Source organism: Oryza sativa, chromosome 11 (assembly GCF_034140825.1).
Source record: "Oryza sativa Japonica Group chromosome 11, ASM3414082v1".
Lineage (NCBI taxonomy): Eukaryota > Viridiplantae > Streptophyta > Magnoliopsida > Poales > Poaceae > Oryza > Oryza sativa.
Window position 1 is genome coordinate 18,680,370 of NC_089045.1, and position 17,689 is coordinate 18,698,058.

The window sequence follows — 17,689 nt, forward strand, 5'->3', positions numbered from 1 at the left end:
CAGTCTTCTCTTCTTCCTTCGTGAGCGATGTAGATGTCATCTCGATCATATTGCTCTTCTCCTCATGGTGAATGTTCTTAGCTCCCTGCAAAATGTCAGTAATAGGAGGCACAAGCATAGATTGTTTCTTACTTGGGTTCTTTAAAATATTGCTCTCAACACTGCAAGCAAGCATGAACAAGTGGCCTATATGATTATATGTTACGTTAATAAGCCCAGCCTGAATATCAGAATTAAGCCCTCTAAAAAATCTAGTCATTGTGTTCTCATTGCTTTCTTTTGGACCAATATAAGTGATACAAATTTTAAAGTCATGAAAGTACTCCCGCACGGTTTTATCACCCTGTTTTAGATGTTCTAATTTCTCAAGGAGAGCACGTCTATAGTATGAAAACACAAATATTTTTCTCATCAGTATTTTGCATTCATCCCATGTTTCAAGCTTATTTCCAGTATGCCACCAAAAAGATGCAGAACCGGTAAACTTATTACTAGCAGCCTTAATCATTTGAGCATTAGAAAAATCATACTTATCAAATTGTTTTTCTACTGCTAGCTCCCAATTAATGTATGCAGCGGAATCATACTTTCCATCAAAAGATGTCAAAACAGACTCTACTCTTGCAAGATTATGATCATGTACCTTATTTGCGTCATGTTGGTCACTTGCCATGTGATGTCCCAGGTGAAAATGTCCACATTGAGCACGAACAGCTCCAAACTCTTTATGTAACCCTGCCATAGTTAGTAGCAAACAAGAAACATATACAAGAATATATACGTTCCTATCAACTACTAGGTAGTGGAAGCTCACAAATCACACACACTCAAGCTTTATATCGAGCTCTTACAAATTCTTACCAATGCAAGCGGAATGGTGACATACACCAACTCAACCAAGCACCCCAATGGAGGTTGGATATATCGATGCCTTGGCAAACACCTGTCGTACGGCTGCAATCAAATCTGTGGAGCTCTGGGTAGGCTTAAGTATCTAGCAAAGGAATAGCAAATGTTAAAATCAGAGAATGCAAAGTTGAATAAAAGTTCAAACTCAGTACTGTGCTGGTCCTAGGCTAGAACGTACTAGAGACGCGAGCCTAGACACAAACGATACCACAAGATAGCACAATAAAAGCACAACTCTGATATATCAAAACAACCTCAATGATAGCAATTGATTTTCTCACCTTTTCTTTCTTTTTTCTATCTTTTTTTTACTTTCTTTTCTTTTTTTTCTTTTCGGTGCGGCTTTTGTTTTCTTTGTTTTTTTATGCACCTTTCTGCCTTTTCTCACTTTTTTTATGATTTTTTTTTACCAAAAACAGACTTAAGGACCTCAATGCAAGTTTATAGGGACTCAAATGTAAATACAAAATTTACTAGGACTCAAATGTAAAAGTCTAAACAAAAATAAAAATTATACAAAAATGGAATGCTGAGTTTATGTCGGTTCCGTTTTCCCAAACAAATCTCGAAACTGACACCAAACAAAAATTCACCAAGGTGTTTAACACGACTCACACTTTGTGATGTACGTGATTTGGAGGGAGCCGGACTGAGGAAGGAATGCCGCATGCAAGGTGGTGGGACTTGGTGAGAATTCTAAAAGAAGGAAACCGATACCGATTCCTTTTCTGCGTGGCCCCAGATAGAAACCAAACCAATCTACTATTTCTTTCCAGATCTAACTTGCATACTGCCAAAAAAAATGATTTGGTAACTTTTCTTCCTCCTCTCGTGCACGAACACAAGCACGGCCAAAACAGAAAGACAACCAACTCAGCAACCTTATATGCAACTCAACAACTCCAAAACCGACCGACAAAAACTTCTGGAAACTAGAAAAGCGAAATCCCAACAACAAGACAATTCCATTTTCCTAGGTCCCGACGACAACAAAGACACGGCGGGCGGCGACGACTGTGGTACAAAACGTGACCAGAACTCGAAACTCTAAACGAACTAGACGCTATGACCAGCAACACGATGTGACGATGCAACACAAAATTCAACAAATCAAAAACTGAAAAGAACAATGCAATGGCACAAGTATGGCTAGGTAAAGGATGCAATTCTTTTTTTATGGCAATTTTCTGGTTATGGGTAGATAAAAACTCACCGAGTAACGAAAGCTCTGATACCACCTGATGAACCCTGAGTTCCTCTCGACACTCAAGGCAGTTGTTTGGCGCGATCTTTCGGTGAGTTGAGATAACTACGATTTGGGAGAAACGTTGACGATCCAACTACAACCGTACGAGACGTTGTGTTGCGCCTTAGCGATCGATACACCTCTCCGTGGGTTGTTGATCTTGCCGATGCAGATCAACCTTATTCCTGCAAGCAAATCGAAGAAACAAGCAAGAAGAAGATAAAAGCAATTTGAATTGCAAATAGGAATGAATACACAAGATAAGTTGGGGTTTCGAATACAAGCAGACGGACGGTCTAGCCGACACGCGCGCTGCAAGGAAGTAGCAATGGCTAAACTTTCATCTAAACAAAACCCAAGAAACCCTGAAGGGGTACCTAACTATTTAAGAAGGTGGGAGGACCTCTAGGTCGTCCTCTACCTGGTTGGGGCGCACCCCACATGGGCCCCACTTGGGCCAGGGTCCCAAACGAAATTACAAGCCCATAGGCCTATTACAGGTGACGCAACACCTTCTTCCATCACGACTGTGAAGGAATTTGGCAATGAGGTTAGATCCGTTTGAAAGAGGACTCCGAGAGCTTTCCATCAAGTACTCACGGGTCAAAAACGGATGTCGTATGAATATTCGGCGGCCGTTTGAAGTTAGCAGTGTAGCAGGTGGCCAAATCGGATTCCAGCACTTGGAGGACTTGATCTTGATAGCATCTTGTTCATCTATGATGTGAGCAACGATTGTATCCGTAGTAGTCATGGTCACATCAGGTATTATAGTCTTTTTCTTCTAACCTTAGCACATGCTAAACAACCTAGAATGACAAGTATTATGTGACGGAGATAGTTCTAACAAACAAGTGGTTGCAATTCTCTATGGATTAAATTGGTCTTTTTATACGCACGAATCTCAAAGCTCAACCAATGGCTGATGCACCATGTGTCGTAGTAACACGGTACTACCGTGTGACCGTGTCCCTAACCTGTGGAGTGGGACCCCGCAACAACTCTCGCACCAAACCACGCCGCCGCCCAAACCCCCCACCTCGCCGGCGCTAATGGCGGCGCCGCCGCCGGCTCTCCGCCGTCTCCTCCTCCTCCTCCTCTTCTCGCTCCTCCTCCTCGCATCCGTAGCAGCAGCGGCGGCAGCGCCGGCGGCCGAGGAGGAGGAGTTCACGGAGGAGCTGCTCCTGCGCCCGCTCCCCGACCGCAAGGCGCTGGCCCACTTCCACTTCCGCTCCTCCGCGTCGCCCTCCGCCGCCGCCGCCGGACGCCACCACCACCTCTTCCCCAAGGCCATCGCCCAGCTGGTACGTGCACCCCCGTGTTCTCCCCCACACTGCCCCAGTAGATATAGATCTCGCGACTGGTCACTGGACCTAGGAAGTTAGGGTTCGATGGTTAGTGGTCGTTCGAATTGGGTGAATTGGCCGTGCGGAGCTGTAGAATCAGGTGATACTAGACGGGGTTAGAGCAATTGGCTCGTTTTTTATGCGCAGCAACGGTGAGGTGTAGCAACTCCTGTAGAGATTTTTCAGTTGATTCACTGTAGTTGGGACTCGACGAGGATATTCACTGCTGTATGCATAATGCTGACTATCTCAGGCACAATTTTGTATTGGATCACTTTATTTGTTTTGTAAAACAATGGCTTCATGATATTTTGTGTTCCAATCGACTCAATCTGTTTTGCCGTTTGGACTTTGGTTTTCTTGAGTCGTCTGTAAAACACATGGTGTCTAAACTGCAATATTGAAAGTGTTGGTATGAGTAGGAACCATAAATTAGCACAAAGAGAATGTGTCCCCAGAGGACCAGGATAGCAAAGCTACAAAGCAAACTTATTCTTTATATTAACAGTTTTACATTGTTTTCGATAAATGTTATGATGGATAAGTAAAAAAACACTATTTAATGCAGATTTTGTGATATATCAGCACTTCCTAATATGAAAAACAAGTCTTTGAGAACTATTTTTAGAACAATAAAACGATGAGATAATACTGAATCATGAAGATCTGTGTAGCATATGTCCCCTGTCCATAGTTGCATGTAGCTAATAATAGATACTACTATTAACTAACGTTCTGTAATGTGCTATTGTTCAGATTACTAAGATTTCCTTAATGTGCTCATGCTCTCTAAATAACCAACCTAAATATCCCTTCATATGGATTCTCTATGCTATTGGATTTATATCAAGTAAAACCATAATAATTTTGTTCCTTCTGTCACATCAGAAGAATGGATCCTCCATTCCCCATCTGTTTATTAACTTTCTACCGCCTTCAAAGAATGTCCTGGGTTACTGTTAACATTATGCTGTGCTTCCTAAACCAGGTCCAACAATTTCATATTAGTGAATTGGAGCTATCTTTCACACAAGGTCAATGGAATTATGAGCAGTGGGGTGGATATGACCCAATGTCGACCAATTATGCAAAGCCTCCTGGTGTTGAGCTGTGGGCAGCTTTTGACCTTCCTTTGGATGAGATTGATGCCACATGGAAGAACCTGACACACACACTCTCAGGCCTGTTTTGTGCATCCATTAACTTTTTAGAATCATCCACTGCCTTTTCTGCTCCTCGTTGGGGATTCAAATTGAATGAAGGGAATCTAAGATATGGTGCATTGCCTCGTGAAGCGGTGTGCACTGAGAATCTCACACCTTGGTTGAAACTTCTTCCTTGTCGTGACAAAGCTGGGATAGCTTCTTTGCTGTACAGGCCTTCAATATATAAAGGATATTACCATTCCCAAAAACTGAAATTGACATCATCTCAATCTTTTGGTATTATTATCGATCAGACATTGACAGTGGTTCTGCAGCCGGATACTTTTTGGGGTCAGCAACTACATTCTACTGATGGACAACTGCAGCCCAGCTGGTCCATGAAAGATCTGTTTAACAGGAAGTTATCAGGAAAATGCCGTGTCTCCAAATCGAGCAGAGTATTTTTAGAGATTGAGAACGATATAGTTGACAAATCTGGAACTGAAGCTTCTTGGACTAATGAACTCTTTGTGCTGTCAACTGCCCCAGACAGGGTGCTCAAGGAATTAAATAACATGGATGCCCAATCTTCTTCTCTATATGAATATGATGTTAGTAACTACAACAATGATAAGCCTTTGGATGTTGGCATAACCTGGAAACTTCCCCTCATATGGTCTTGCACCCCTGCACCGTATCATGCAAACAGATTTCTCATGGGTAGTGGAAATGAAAGAGGGTCGATTGCTCTGTCATTTAGATCCACTAATTTGCATAAGCAGTTATTTGGAAGCTCAAATGATTGCTCAATAAAAGCTGTAGTTTTCCAAGTTGTTCCATGGTATGTTAAGGTTTATTATCACAGCTTACAAATTTTCATTGATGGGAACAGTAAGGCTATTTCAGAAGTAGTTGAGAAGATTCATGTCACTCCTTCAGAAGACAAACATTTACCTGGTACTCTAGAGATGCTACTAAGATTACCTTGCAGTATGGAATCAGCTACCCTGTCGCTGGACTTTGACAAGGTTTGTTCTGCTACTTAAATTTACTTGTTTCCCCTTTGTGTTTTATTTAGTGATATATAGAACTAAATGTTGACCTTGGTCTTATATTTACATGAATGCATATTTCAGGGGTTTCTGCATATCGATGAATATCCTCCTGATGCTAATCAAGGATTTGACATCCCATCAGCTTTGGTAACATTTCCTGAGTTCAATTCTAGCCGAAGTTATCCTGAAGGTGATACATTATTTGTGTCACCTTTGCTACAAACGTTCAAGGTATATCTTGTGACTTGACTAATAGTATCAGAAGCAAAAGCAAAAAGACTACCATGTGAACTGAAATGACATGCTTCAATACTTACTGATTGCGATATTGTTATAACTTGAAGGAAGATGGCGTGGTCAAGTCATATACAGAAGTATTGCTTGTTCCCTTGACAACTCCTGATTTCAGCATGCCATACAATGTCATCACCTTCACTTGCACCGTCTTAGCACTTTATTTTGGTTCACTACTTAATGCTTTGAGACGACGAATTGGTGAAGAAGAGAGGGAATTGAAAAAAGCAGGTAATTTTACTACTTTGTTCATTTGGTTACCTTTTCACAATGCCCTGAGTTCATGACTTCTTGTGTTCTTTGATCTGGTTGGTGATATTGTTTACTTGGATGTTCGATCTGAAATATAAAATTACAAGTTAGTGCTCTATTCGCACAACAATTAGTATCATGCGGATGGACAATGGCAGTATTTTGCTTATGACTGGAACATAGATTTAGTGTTCTACTCACGTATGAAAGGGGTATGAGTTAGGATGAGTTTTTTCAGGTGTTAAGACAACTCACACTATGAATTGCACAAGCAATATTCATACTTATATGAAGATTATATTTTATGCAGGATGTACAGAGAAAAAAAACATTTGGTTTATTTGGTATTGCCTAGTAATAATTTAATGATCTTGATAAATTTAGTGTTCTCCAAGAGTTCTTTTGTTTTAGCATTTGGTGAGAGTTCATAAATTTGCTATGGAAAAGTCAGCAGATTAATATAGTTATCAATTGTTCTGTTTACTAGCTGAAGTGCTGAACCATATTACACTGCACTATCTTTCTTATTTTCGACTAGAGTGCTTCTAGGATATTTTATAGTTTGTGCTAGATAATGACTTCTCAGAATTCATATAAGATAGAAATAAATCAATGTGATGTGCTGAAGAAAACAAAGAGAAGATTCCTTCTATGCAATCGAATGTTGTCTTGATCCCTTGTCCGCTATTGAAAAACATTTGCCATCCTTATATGCCACTGGAATTCAATTTTCATCCCTTGTGGGTTGCCAGCTGTCCATGTCCTGTCACCATGCTGTTAACTGAACAAGGAAAATATCAAAACATGTCTTCCTCTGCCGCCACCTCATTCCCCACCTTGCCTCCTGCTATTGTGCCGGCTGCCGTCTGAGCCCTGTTTTCTGCCCCCAATCTCCGCCAAGTAGATCACTGCTGTCACTGAGATGGATTCTTGGATGCAACACGGCCCATCAATCTCTGCCTGTGCATTCCTTTGTCCTTTCTGCCACTCCCAAACCTTTCACTCTTACTTTGGACTGAGCAGACAGCATAAGTCAACAAAAAAGAAATCCTCAAGGCCCCTTTCTCATCCACAGTGTGGATCATGCCAAAATGACAAATTATACTGATTGTACCCAAATCAGCTGGATTCTCATCATTAGCTATGTCCTGACAAGGCAGAGATTATTCATGAAGTTCTTCACTCCTATACATGCCGGTAAACATCTAAAGAACCACAAACTCTAGGCTTGTGCAGGTTCACAAAAGTGCTGGGACATCTTGACACTACTTCCACTAGCATCAACCTCCACCCGTCCACCAAGCTGCTCCTCTGCAGCCAGGAGCAAGCTGGACTTAAGTTCAGCCTGTCAAGGGCATGTCCTCTTTATCTCTATAGCTACCTGAGGTAAGTCAACAGAAGAAGGCAACAGTACCTGTTAGAAAAAACTAACATATCCTTTTTAAGGGGTTATGGCAACTTATGTAATGGTCCTACAAGAAGTGGCATACAAGAGAAGTTCTCCTGCGGCAAATAATTGATTGAGATAACCCTTGATGGCATAGAAGGAATTTAGTTTGAAGAAAACATGGTTTAGAAATGCTTGTGTTTGGGTGATTACATTATTCGCTGCTTTAACAGATACATGCTGTTTTAAACAATACATGGTCTGGCAAATATAAAGTTGACCATTTAATTTTGTAATAAATAGGAAACAATTATAGAATTACACCTTTCTCTGGTATCTGTTCAATCAATTCTTGTCTTCTTTTGATTTGATTTGAACCATTCTCTCTGGATTCTGGAGTTACATTTCAATATAGCCATTGTGGAGCGGAGTTTCATTAGGTGTAATTTTCAGGTTGTTTTTTCTTCAGTTCTCTTGTCTCAGTTTTCAAGACTATCCTTGTGTTTTGATGTAGCGCAGGAAAAATCAGTTTATAATAGCTTGCCTGGCCAAAAATTCACAAGTATTGGTTATTATGTTGTGGCATTGAGCCATCCATCTGTTGCTTCTGGCACTGGATATCAAGAATAAAATTATTTTTGCTGCACCATTGGCCCTATCATCTGATCTTCTGTAGTTCTTGATCTTCATACACTTTCTACACATGAACAACTTTTTAGTACATACCGTTTGTTACGGCTTGTATCACTATCATCATGTTGTTGTTTTGGGTGCTGCATTACTACACTACTATTGTGGTTATAATCGACTTCTCAGATTTATAAATTTCAACTCACCAATCTCGATCTTACTACAGCCGCGAAGCGTGGGCTGATTCCTCTGTTGATAGCCAAGCTAAGGGGGAAGAAGGTCGACCCACCACCACAAGGATCTTCACCTACATCTCTGTTGTCAACAAAGCTGCTACTCAAGGTTGTATTTGTGGCGGTAGTAGCTGTCTCACTTCATTACTTGTCAAACAGTTGAGGATTGATGCCATTGTGTACAATTTTGAGCAATGTCCAAAACCACGGCTGTAGATTGTATTGATCATTTCGTTTATGTATCATATATTATATCGACTGTAGCGCTAGGTGTTGTGCTTTTGCATCCAGGCCATCATGTCTTAGCTTCATCCTGGACTGTTGAAATTGACTTGAGATGATACCATATCGTCGTTGCATTGTGTGCATCTTTTGCAGCAAGCAATGTAATACATTTTCAGAAAGTTAAGAAGGAACTGATATAGGAGTGTACATCAATGCTTCAAAAAAAAAGGTAACCAACAGTTTACACAGCATGTCACCCTACCTATACACAGCATGTCCCTCCGTCCAAAAAAAACACTTGGATGGTACATAGATTCGTTGTACTGGATTATGTACCATCTAAGTACTAGGTTGGAGTATATGATAGCAGTCTTCCTTCTATACGGCAGCACTAACTCAATTAGTAAATCTGATGGTTGCAACGGGATCTGCAGTTATTTTTTTTTTTGAATGCCATATGGCTAGCTCTATTGATGGGAAAACATAGTTATTACATCTCTAATCAAAGGTTTAGAATAAAGCCAGTAGGTTTATCGACTCGAATACAAAAACATTTCCTAACAAAAGACGGGATCCGCAGTATTTTATTGTACCCGGTGAGTACTTACGGTGCAGGCGTTGAAAGGAATCATGCAAGAAAGATTCTCCATTTGTTGAAGAGGCGGAGTTTTTCTTTTTTTCAATTTGTTGGATCGTCAACATGGTGATGGTGGTGCTTTCTGCTGTTCCCAGTCACATGAAAGTTATTTTCTTTTCTACTATTTTGAGCGGCTCATCCAAATTTGATTACCCATATCTTTATTTGTATAGCCATTAAAAAAGATTCCCACTCGATACTCTTCTTCCTCCAATAGACCATCCATATTACATACTCTATATCACATCCTCCTATATTTTAATAATAATATCTTTCAACTATCCATACATTTGTATTATTTTTTATAATGCTATATTTACAAACATTACGGAACTATCAAAATAGTAGAAGACGACTAATACCATAATCTCATTTTTATGCTCAAACATATTTATCTGTACCTATTGAAAGAAGAGAGAGTGACCGAAAAAAAAGAAAAAAGAAGGATGATAGGAGAAGTGGTAGTCGAGGTGACGACTGGGCAGAGCCGGCAGAGAAGCGGCGGTTGGTGCCAGTGACCAGGTGGCGTAGGCGGCGCGGCGGGCGGAGAAGTAGCGGTCGGAGTCGGCACCCGGGCGGTGGGACGAGGAAGCAGTGGTCGTAGGCCTCTAGTGGTCGTAGGCCTCTCTTCGCCATCCACATCTCCATCTCTGGTAAACTTCTACCTCTCCAGTCTTCACCTTCACTACTCCACCCCACACAGCATCGATTCGGCTAGATGCGGAAGCTCGGTCTCGAAGCAAGCGGTTGCAATATGGCGTGAGGAGAGAGGAACGCCAAATTTGACGTTTCTATCTCCCATGCACTAAATTTGGAGGCAGCGATGGTGTATCTGTTTGGAGCACGATTTTCTCGATGGAGGATGGGATAGCGCATCTGCTGGGAATGGTCTTAGTGGCCTTACCTATGTGGTGTTCGTTTATAATAAGCATGAATGTAAAGTTAGGGCACGGCAAAAAAGCCATTAGCTCATTATTAATTAAGTTTTAGTTATATAAATTTAAAAAATATATTTATTTGATATTTTGAAGCAATTTCTAAATAGCTCATATTAAAGTTAACATATATATTTGATGAATTATATAAGATTATCTCTATTTTTTCTCCTCTCTCCATTTCTTACCTATTCATTTAATGTATTTATCTTAAAGTATGTGAATAGCTAGCTTTTACATAAGGACCAACTGTCTTTATTTTTTAAATTATCTTTTCATATAAGTTCATAGTTGGCTTATAACCTTCTACTATCTCCATCCCAAATTAATTGTAATTCTAGATTGTTTAGCATATATTAAGGTTTGAGAAAAAAATGAGAATACCTTTTATTAAATGGTTTATATGTAAGAGTGAAGGGTAGTTAAGGGTAGGATAAAGTAGGGAGAAATTAGGATGATAATTGATTAATAAGATCATTAGTACTATGGCTGTGTTTAGTTCGTGTGCCAAAATTTTTTTAAGTATACGGACACACATTTAAAGTATTAAATGTAGACTAATAACAAAACAAATTACAGATTCCGCCTGTAAACTGCGAGACGAATTTATTAAGCCTAATTAATCCGTCGATAGCAAATGTTTATTACAGTATCACATTATCGAATCATTGTGTAATTAGGCTCAAAAGATTTGTCTCGCGATTTACATGTAAACTATACAATTGGTTTTTTTCGTCCACATTTAATGCTGCATACATATGTCTAAACTTTTGATGTGACGGAAAAGTTGGAAGTTTGAAAAAAAGTTTTAATCTAAACACGGCCTATATTATAACAATTATTTTAGAACAAATTTAAATCCTAGAGATACAATTATTATGGGATAGAGGTAGTATTAAACTAACAATTATTTTGGAACAAATTTAAATCCTAGAGATACAATTATTATGGGATAGAGGTAGTATTAAACTACTTGTTCATAACGGCGGTATCCAAATCCAAAGTAGAATACTCTCTCATGCTATCTAAATTTATTATAGTACTAGGATATGTCATCTGTTAGTTGCTATGTTTTGAAAAAGAGGTAGTAGACCGATAAAACGCTCCACAACCGACGACAAGTACTGGTAGGATAAAACGCACGGGTGAAAACACGGAAAATGGCGGAGAGGTCACGTGCCAACTCTTGGGGGAAAGGAAACCCCCCACCGCCCCACGTCTACACCGACACCACGGCCCCACCCCGCAGCGACTAACCGAACCCACTCCTCCACCTCTCTCTCTCTCTCTTCCCCGCACCTTCCCTTCCCCTGGCCACACCTGCCGCTCCAGATCTGCGCCTCCGCCTCCCCCACGTCACGACGCCGCCGCCGCCGCCGCCGCACGCGCGGCCGTCGCGTCGCTAGCTAACCTCCCCTTCTAGAGCCTTCTAGACGCTTCTCCCGATGCGGAAGAAGCCGGCGAGGGCGGTGCCGGAGTGGCTCAACAGCCCGCTCTGGTCGGCCCCGCCGCCTTCGTCTTCGTCGCCGTCGCCGCCCGTGCCCCCCGACCCCTACGGCGCCGACCTCTCCCCGCCCCCGCCTCCTCCGCCCAAGCCGCCGCCGACCGTCCCGCCCCCGTCGTACGAGCAGGCGGTGGGGTCGTCGAGGAGGGCGAGGAGCGAGGCGGGGTGGGAGGAGGAGGAGGAGGAGGATGGGGAGGTCGGGGGTGGGGCCGCGCTCCGGGCGCACCTGCTCGCCGACTTCAAGCTCGCGGTGGGTGGGTGGGTGGTGACGAGGGGAGGGGGGGTTTTGGTTTGGATGAGGGGATTGGAATTTCGCGGTGAAGTACGAATTGGGGGGTGTTTGGAATTTCCATTTTCTGATCGTGTGTTGTTGGGGTTTGCAGCTGTCGAAGAAGGTGGTGAACATGGGGGAGCTGCGGAGGCTCGCCTGCCTCGGCGTGCCGGACGGCGGCGCCGCCGTCCGCCCGCTCGTCTGGAAGGTCCCCCACCCGCATTCTCTTCTACTCTGCTGCTGCACTACTTTTTGTTGTTTCTCGGTACATATTTGTTTGGGGACTCTACCGTGAGCAAGCACGGACAGGCGGACAGCATAGAACAGTTTCATTAAAACGAACCATTTCTGCTTCCCGGCATGGTATTATGGAAGTGATTATGTTTCCAGTGTGGAGACGCTGAAAGAAAGTAATCCATTTCCATGTCTAGTGTAGATTTTGCCTCAAATAAACATCCATTATTCAATTTTCAATAATGAGCTTTAGATGGGTACTAATTTTCAAGAGTGAACTTTAGAAGGATACTGGTTTTTTACTTTTAAGTACCTTGAACTAGTTACCTATGGCATGGGAACAAAAAGGAATTGGTCTGTATTATTGGTGCGTATCCCTATCCTGTTTGCCAATTCTCATATCATGCAATCACATGACCATCTGAAATTGCTCTATTTCCCAATCTAATATGTATATTGAATAAGTATGTCTTGTAACTATAACTACATCAAGTTTAATGCCCAAGTGGTATAGGAAAATGACCACTTTCAGCATATTATTTGTTATTTATGATCTATTGATGGTTTCTAAATTAGCTTTTAACAAGAACCGTGCTATGTGGCAACCTCCATAGTTCATACACAAGAAATTTATTCTATTATATTTATAGTGTGCAGCTTCTGTTGGGATATCTGCCAACTGAGCGTGCTTTTTGGCCTCATGAGCTAGAAAAGAAGCGGAGCCAGTATAGTGCATATAAAGATGAATTTCTCCTAAATCCTGTAAGTTATGATTGCCCCTCTAAAATATTTATTAAATTATCAATGAAGATTTATTAGTCCAAAAGACTTTTTTTATTATCCTTTGTAAGGCATTTTAAGCCTTGTTTGGCTAGGCCAAAACCCTGGTCCATACCTGGAGATTTTGGCCTTGCGAAACAAGGCGTCAATTGGTTGTGTATGAATACACTGATATTTTCTTTTGACCAGTCAGAAAAAATACGGAGATTTGAGGAGTCAAAGTTGCTAAGAAAGAAAGAATTAAATAGTGACAAAATTGGCCTTCTACCAAGAGCCAAAGTTACTAATGAAGAGCACCCTTTGAGCTTTGGTAAATCTAGCTTGTGGAATCAATACTTCCAGGTATTACTTATTACCATCTTAAATAAATCTGCAAGGCTTGTTGGGAACCCATGGTTGCCAGCTGGTTCCTTCACGTGTCTTAACTCTTATGGTCCCTTCAAGACCTGAATTGTGTTTAGTTAATCTGAAACATTATAATGTATTTACTTTATGAGAAATTGTTTGGACTGCTTTTAAGTTGTTTGGTGGTTGGTATTATGAGTTTGTCTTTGCTCATGATGATCGTTATATCTAGATATGGAATCTTAATTTCTTATCCTCATTCTCATTATAATCTTTAATTCTTTCTAGTTAAATTGCTGGTAGGTACAGTTTCTTGTTATTGTTATTTTTCTGATCTGGCTGTGGGATTTTTAATAGTATTTGCATAACATGTGGTCTGTGAGGTGTGTACAGTCCCCAGTATTTCCCACCAGTCTGTGGTCATTGTTCTTTTCACTAGGTTTTGATTTTGTTCTGTTCGGTATGTTGGGGCTCATATTAAGTTCCCACATTGCATTTGTTGTCCGTCTTCAGAATTGCGTGCCTTTCACTGGACCTAGTTTTGTGTAACACCTCAGCTTCTGAGATCTACATTAGCTCATCTCTTCCTTAGGAGCAAGCCCCACATATGCATAGCACCCCACTTTGACACTTTTCTCATTGTTGCTGTATAAAATGGTTAATCTGGAGGTGCCATGGTTAAAACATTTGAGCTTATTTATTGGGCCCAACCTATCTAAACTCCTCTTGTGAGACTAATCCTACTAATACAACACCATGGGCCACACGGCCCTCTACTAATGGTCAGGGTATTACATTTTGTTTATGCACTGTTGTGAAAAGCTAAGGACAAGCACTCTCTCGATTTTTATTTACATGATGTTTTTGGGCTTTGTCATAGTCCAAGATGTAGCTTTGACCTTAATTGTAATTTTTTTATGTTAATACTAAGTGTTTGTAAGTATTTCTAATAGCAAATGTAATGATAATTTTTTTAATCACCATTCTATATATTCATAACATATGGAGGATCAATTTTAGAAAGTTTAGTTTCATGGATTTTGATTTTAGGATGCAAGTAAAAATAAATGAAGGGAATATATTGCAAGGAAAGAGGAAAGTGCACAACTGTTTAGTCCTTCTGAATTCTGTATTGAGCGATGCGAAAACATTTATGTTTTCTCGCCTATGTGTTTGATATGCACTGAACATTTATGTTCTGTATAGTCTAGATGTTAATTATTAAACATGGTTTTCTGGCATGGCAGCCACAAGATTTCATTTGTTCTTTTTCTTATATTCTGATAAATGTAAATTTACAGGAATCAGAAATCCTGGAACAGATAGATCGAGATGTGAAAAGAACACATCCTGAAATGCCGTTTTTCTCTGCCAAGGCTAACCAGGTTTCACTTCAGTGCCTTGGAATTCCTTATTTCCATTTAAACTACAAGTAATTGTCATTTGGACTAAATTTTTCAAACACATTTCAGGAATCTCTAAGGCGTGTTCTCATTATCTTCTCAAAATTAAATCCTACCATAAGATATGTGCAAGGGATGAATGAAGTTTTGGCACCTCTTTTTTATGTGTTCAAGAATGACCCTGATACAAGCAATTCAGTATGTTCTTTTACTATTTGATCACATGGTTTTAAATGGAACGTTTGAATGTTGACAAAGGAGGAATTTATCTATCATAAGGATATCTATCTGCTTTTCTCTCTCGCTCATTACATGGAACACAAAAACTTTATTGTGGATATTTTGAGTTTCTAAAATCAACACTAAATGAATTCTTTCTGGAGAATTAGAATAGCTCATTTATATGAATATTAATTCACAACTTGGTCTGTTTTATGATTGGTTCTGAAATGTGTTCATTAGCTGAACCATTCAGTTTTGGAATTACAGGCCTCAGCTGAAGCAGACACTTTCTTTTGCTTTGTTGAATTGCTCAGTGGCTTTAAAGACAACTACTGTAAGCATCTTGACAACAGCCAAGTGGGTATTCGGTCTACACTTTCAAAGTTGTCTCAGCTCTTGAAGAGACATGATGAAGAGCTATGGCGACATATGGAGATCACTACAAAGGTAGGGAATATTCAGTAATATATTTCACAGACTGCAAAATCTACTGTAGCATGCATGCTGAGAAAGTGCACATGGAATTGCACCCAGAAAAACTTGTCATGTTATTTGTTCAATAGCTAATATTGGACATCTTACTATCCGTAATGTCACCTCTTCTCACTTTTCCACAATTTAGGGTTAATTAACCTATGGCTATTTGAAGTCATGCCATTACAATTTGCCATTACAATGGCATAGATCCAATTAACCCTTCTATTTTATTAGCTTGTCCTAAGTGAAAATGCTAGTATTACCACTGGAAAGGAACAGGAACTGGTCTATTTTCTCGCATTGTACAGTTAAAGTTGCTCTTATTTCCTTGTCAATTTAACAGTATGTTACTGTTTTAGGTTTATCTTCTGAACAAGATACTAATATTGATAGCCTGCTATATTGTTTTTGTGGGTAAATTTAGTCACTCTGGTATGTCACCCACCATTGTTGATAGTCATGCATGGATATTGAAAATACAGGTATATCCACAATACTATGCATTTAGATGGATCACACTACTGTTGACAATGGAGTTCAGCTTCAATGTGTGTATTCACATTTGGGATGCTATCTTGGGTGATCCAGAAGGTCCTCCGGTATGTAACCTCTGGACTAAGCCTCCAAACTAGGTTTGCAGCCATGTTACTTGTACAACTGCAGGGGGCTAATGCTTTGCATGTTCTTGTGCAGGACACGTTGCTAAGAATATGCTGTGCCATGCTCATCCTTGTCCGGAGGCGCCTCCTAGCTGGAGACTTCACTGCCAACATCCAGCTGCTGCAGCACTATCCACCGACTAACATCGACCACCTTCTTCACATTGCTAACCGACTAAGAGGAAGCGTAGCCAGCTAGCGATACATTCTCATTTTCTGCATATCTGTACCTCGATCTTGTCTTTGTGGTGGCGTTCATCTGATCATATTGTGAACTTGGCAATGTAGGTAGCTGTGTTTATCCCATTTTGGTGTGGGTGTGGCTGGCAATGTGGTTGTAGAAGAGAGCGTTGAGGCCCTAGATGCATTTCTTGTTGTGTTTACATTAGAAACATCTCCCCTATGTGGAAAAAGCATCAGTTTTACATGTTCCGTATGAAAAATGTTGTGTTGGATGTGTTACTTGGTAGACTATACAGATGAGGGAGGACTTAGGACTAGTAGGAAAGAGCTATGGTTAGGCCACCTCATAAACAAATCAATAGTTTTCAGAGTTTTAGCCATTAGTTATAGCTGTCAATGTTTGGATAAAATTCCTACTTCCTCAGTTTTCTTGGCCTCTGTCGCATTTGTAACTGAAATTCGTACTGTAAACATTGAAAAAAAAATCGAGGTAAAATTTGTAGGTTTGGCTCGAGTTTCTTTGAAATTCGTGTTTGTATTAACTCTTTACTTGAAAGGAAATGCTAATATGACTATGAAATACTAGCAAAATACTCTATTGGTCCAATTTTATGAGGCATGTTGACTTTAATTTATGGTGTGATGGACTGATTGGTCGTGTGGGCTGTTACGAGATGCCTTGCATTCCTTCTCACATTGGTCGCCATTAGATATTTTTTTAACTTTTCTATTTTTAATTTTAAAAATAAACCCTTTCATAATTTATTTCCAAGACAAGACTTCAATTTCCATTTCAATTTATATTGGAGCTAGCGATCAATGGCAGATATTTTGAAAGGTAAATATTTCCAAAATTTATTTGCCTTTCAAAATACATTCTCATGCCTTTTGGCTAAGCCAGTCGAACTGGCGTGGGAAAACAACGCTGTTAGGTCAGTTTGATAAGCGTGGCAACGTTATTTGGTCACGTCAACCTTACTAGCGTGGTAGAACAAAAATATCATGCCTGCTAAGTGTTAGTGTTGTTTTGTCACGTCAGACCAAACGATTTAGATTCTAAAAATAAGTTTTATGAGGATTTATTTTTAAGAATAAAAAAAATAAAAAGTACAAAAAATAAAAACAAAATTCTACCCATTATGGAGAATCTCGATGACAGTGCTCTTTTATTGCTGATGAAATTCCTTTGTATAAAAGCCTTGGTAGGTGGTAGCTAGTACTATTATGAAAGCCTCGGTAGCTATTATGGAAGCTTCTTTATATAATTCCTTTGATCCCCGATGAAAGTTTAGGAGGCTACTTTTAATTTGAAAATAA

At 40.2% G+C, this 17,689-nt stretch overlaps 2 protein-coding genes across 2 annotated transcripts; both read left to right on the plus strand.

Moving 5' to 3' along the window:
- Nucleotides 1-3,129: 3,129 nt before the first annotated feature.
- Nucleotides 3,130-8,929, plus strand: LOC9271607 (uncharacterized). Its single transcript, XM_015762525.3, has 5 exons — nucleotides 3,130-3,459; nucleotides 4,490-5,674; nucleotides 5,783-5,932; nucleotides 6,046-6,226; nucleotides 8,491-8,929. The coding sequence occupies exons 1-5, from the start codon at nucleotides 3,208-3,210 to the stop codon at nucleotides 8,658-8,660; spliced, it is 1,938 nt and encodes a 645-aa protein (XP_015618011.1). The 5' UTR covers nucleotides 3,130-3,207; the 3' UTR covers nucleotides 8,661-8,929.
- Nucleotides 8,930-11,548: 2,619 nt separating this feature from the next.
- On the plus strand, nucleotides 11,549-16,632 carry LOC4350509 (uncharacterized). Its single transcript, XM_015762285.3, has 9 exons — nucleotides 11,549-12,048; nucleotides 12,182-12,277; nucleotides 12,961-13,065; nucleotides 13,273-13,425; nucleotides 14,730-14,813; nucleotides 14,901-15,029; nucleotides 15,321-15,500; nucleotides 16,013-16,129; nucleotides 16,224-16,632. Exons 1-9 carry the CDS (start codon nucleotides 11,740-11,742, stop codon nucleotides 16,386-16,388), a joined length of 1,338 nt encoding a protein of 445 aa, XP_015617771.1. The 5' UTR covers nucleotides 11,549-11,739; the 3' UTR covers nucleotides 16,389-16,632.
- Nucleotides 16,633-17,689: the final 1,057 nt, after the last annotated feature.

What these genes read in the sequence shown, in the direction of transcription:
- LOC9271607 (XM_015762525.3), top strand. Translation starts at nt 3,208, where the DNA reads ATGGCGGCGCCGCCGCCGGCTCTCCGCCGTCTCCTCCTCCTCCTCCTC. An exon ending in CCAAGGCCATCGCCCAGCTG is followed by an intron (nt 3,460 to 4,489) that starts GTACGTGCACCC and finishes TTCCTAAACCAG; the next exon opens with GTCCAACAATTTCATATTAG. An exon ending in TGTCGCTGGACTTTGACAAG is followed by an intron (nt 5,675 to 5,782) that starts GTTTGTTCTGCT and finishes TGCATATTTCAG; the next exon opens with GGGTTTCTGCATATCGATGA.
- LOC4350509 (XM_015762285.3), top strand. Translation starts at nt 11,740, where the DNA reads ATGCGGAAGAAGCCGGCGAGGGCGGTGCCGGAGTGGCTCAACAGCCCG. An exon ending in TCGCCGACTTCAAGCTCGCG is followed by an intron (nt 12,049 to 12,181) that starts GTGGGTGGGTGG and finishes TGGGGTTTGCAG; the next exon opens with CTGTCGAAGAAGGTGGTGAA. An exon ending in TGTGGAATCAATACTTCCAG is followed by an intron (nt 13,426 to 14,729) that starts GTATTACTTATT and finishes GTAAATTTACAG; the next exon opens with GAATCAGAAATCCTGGAACA.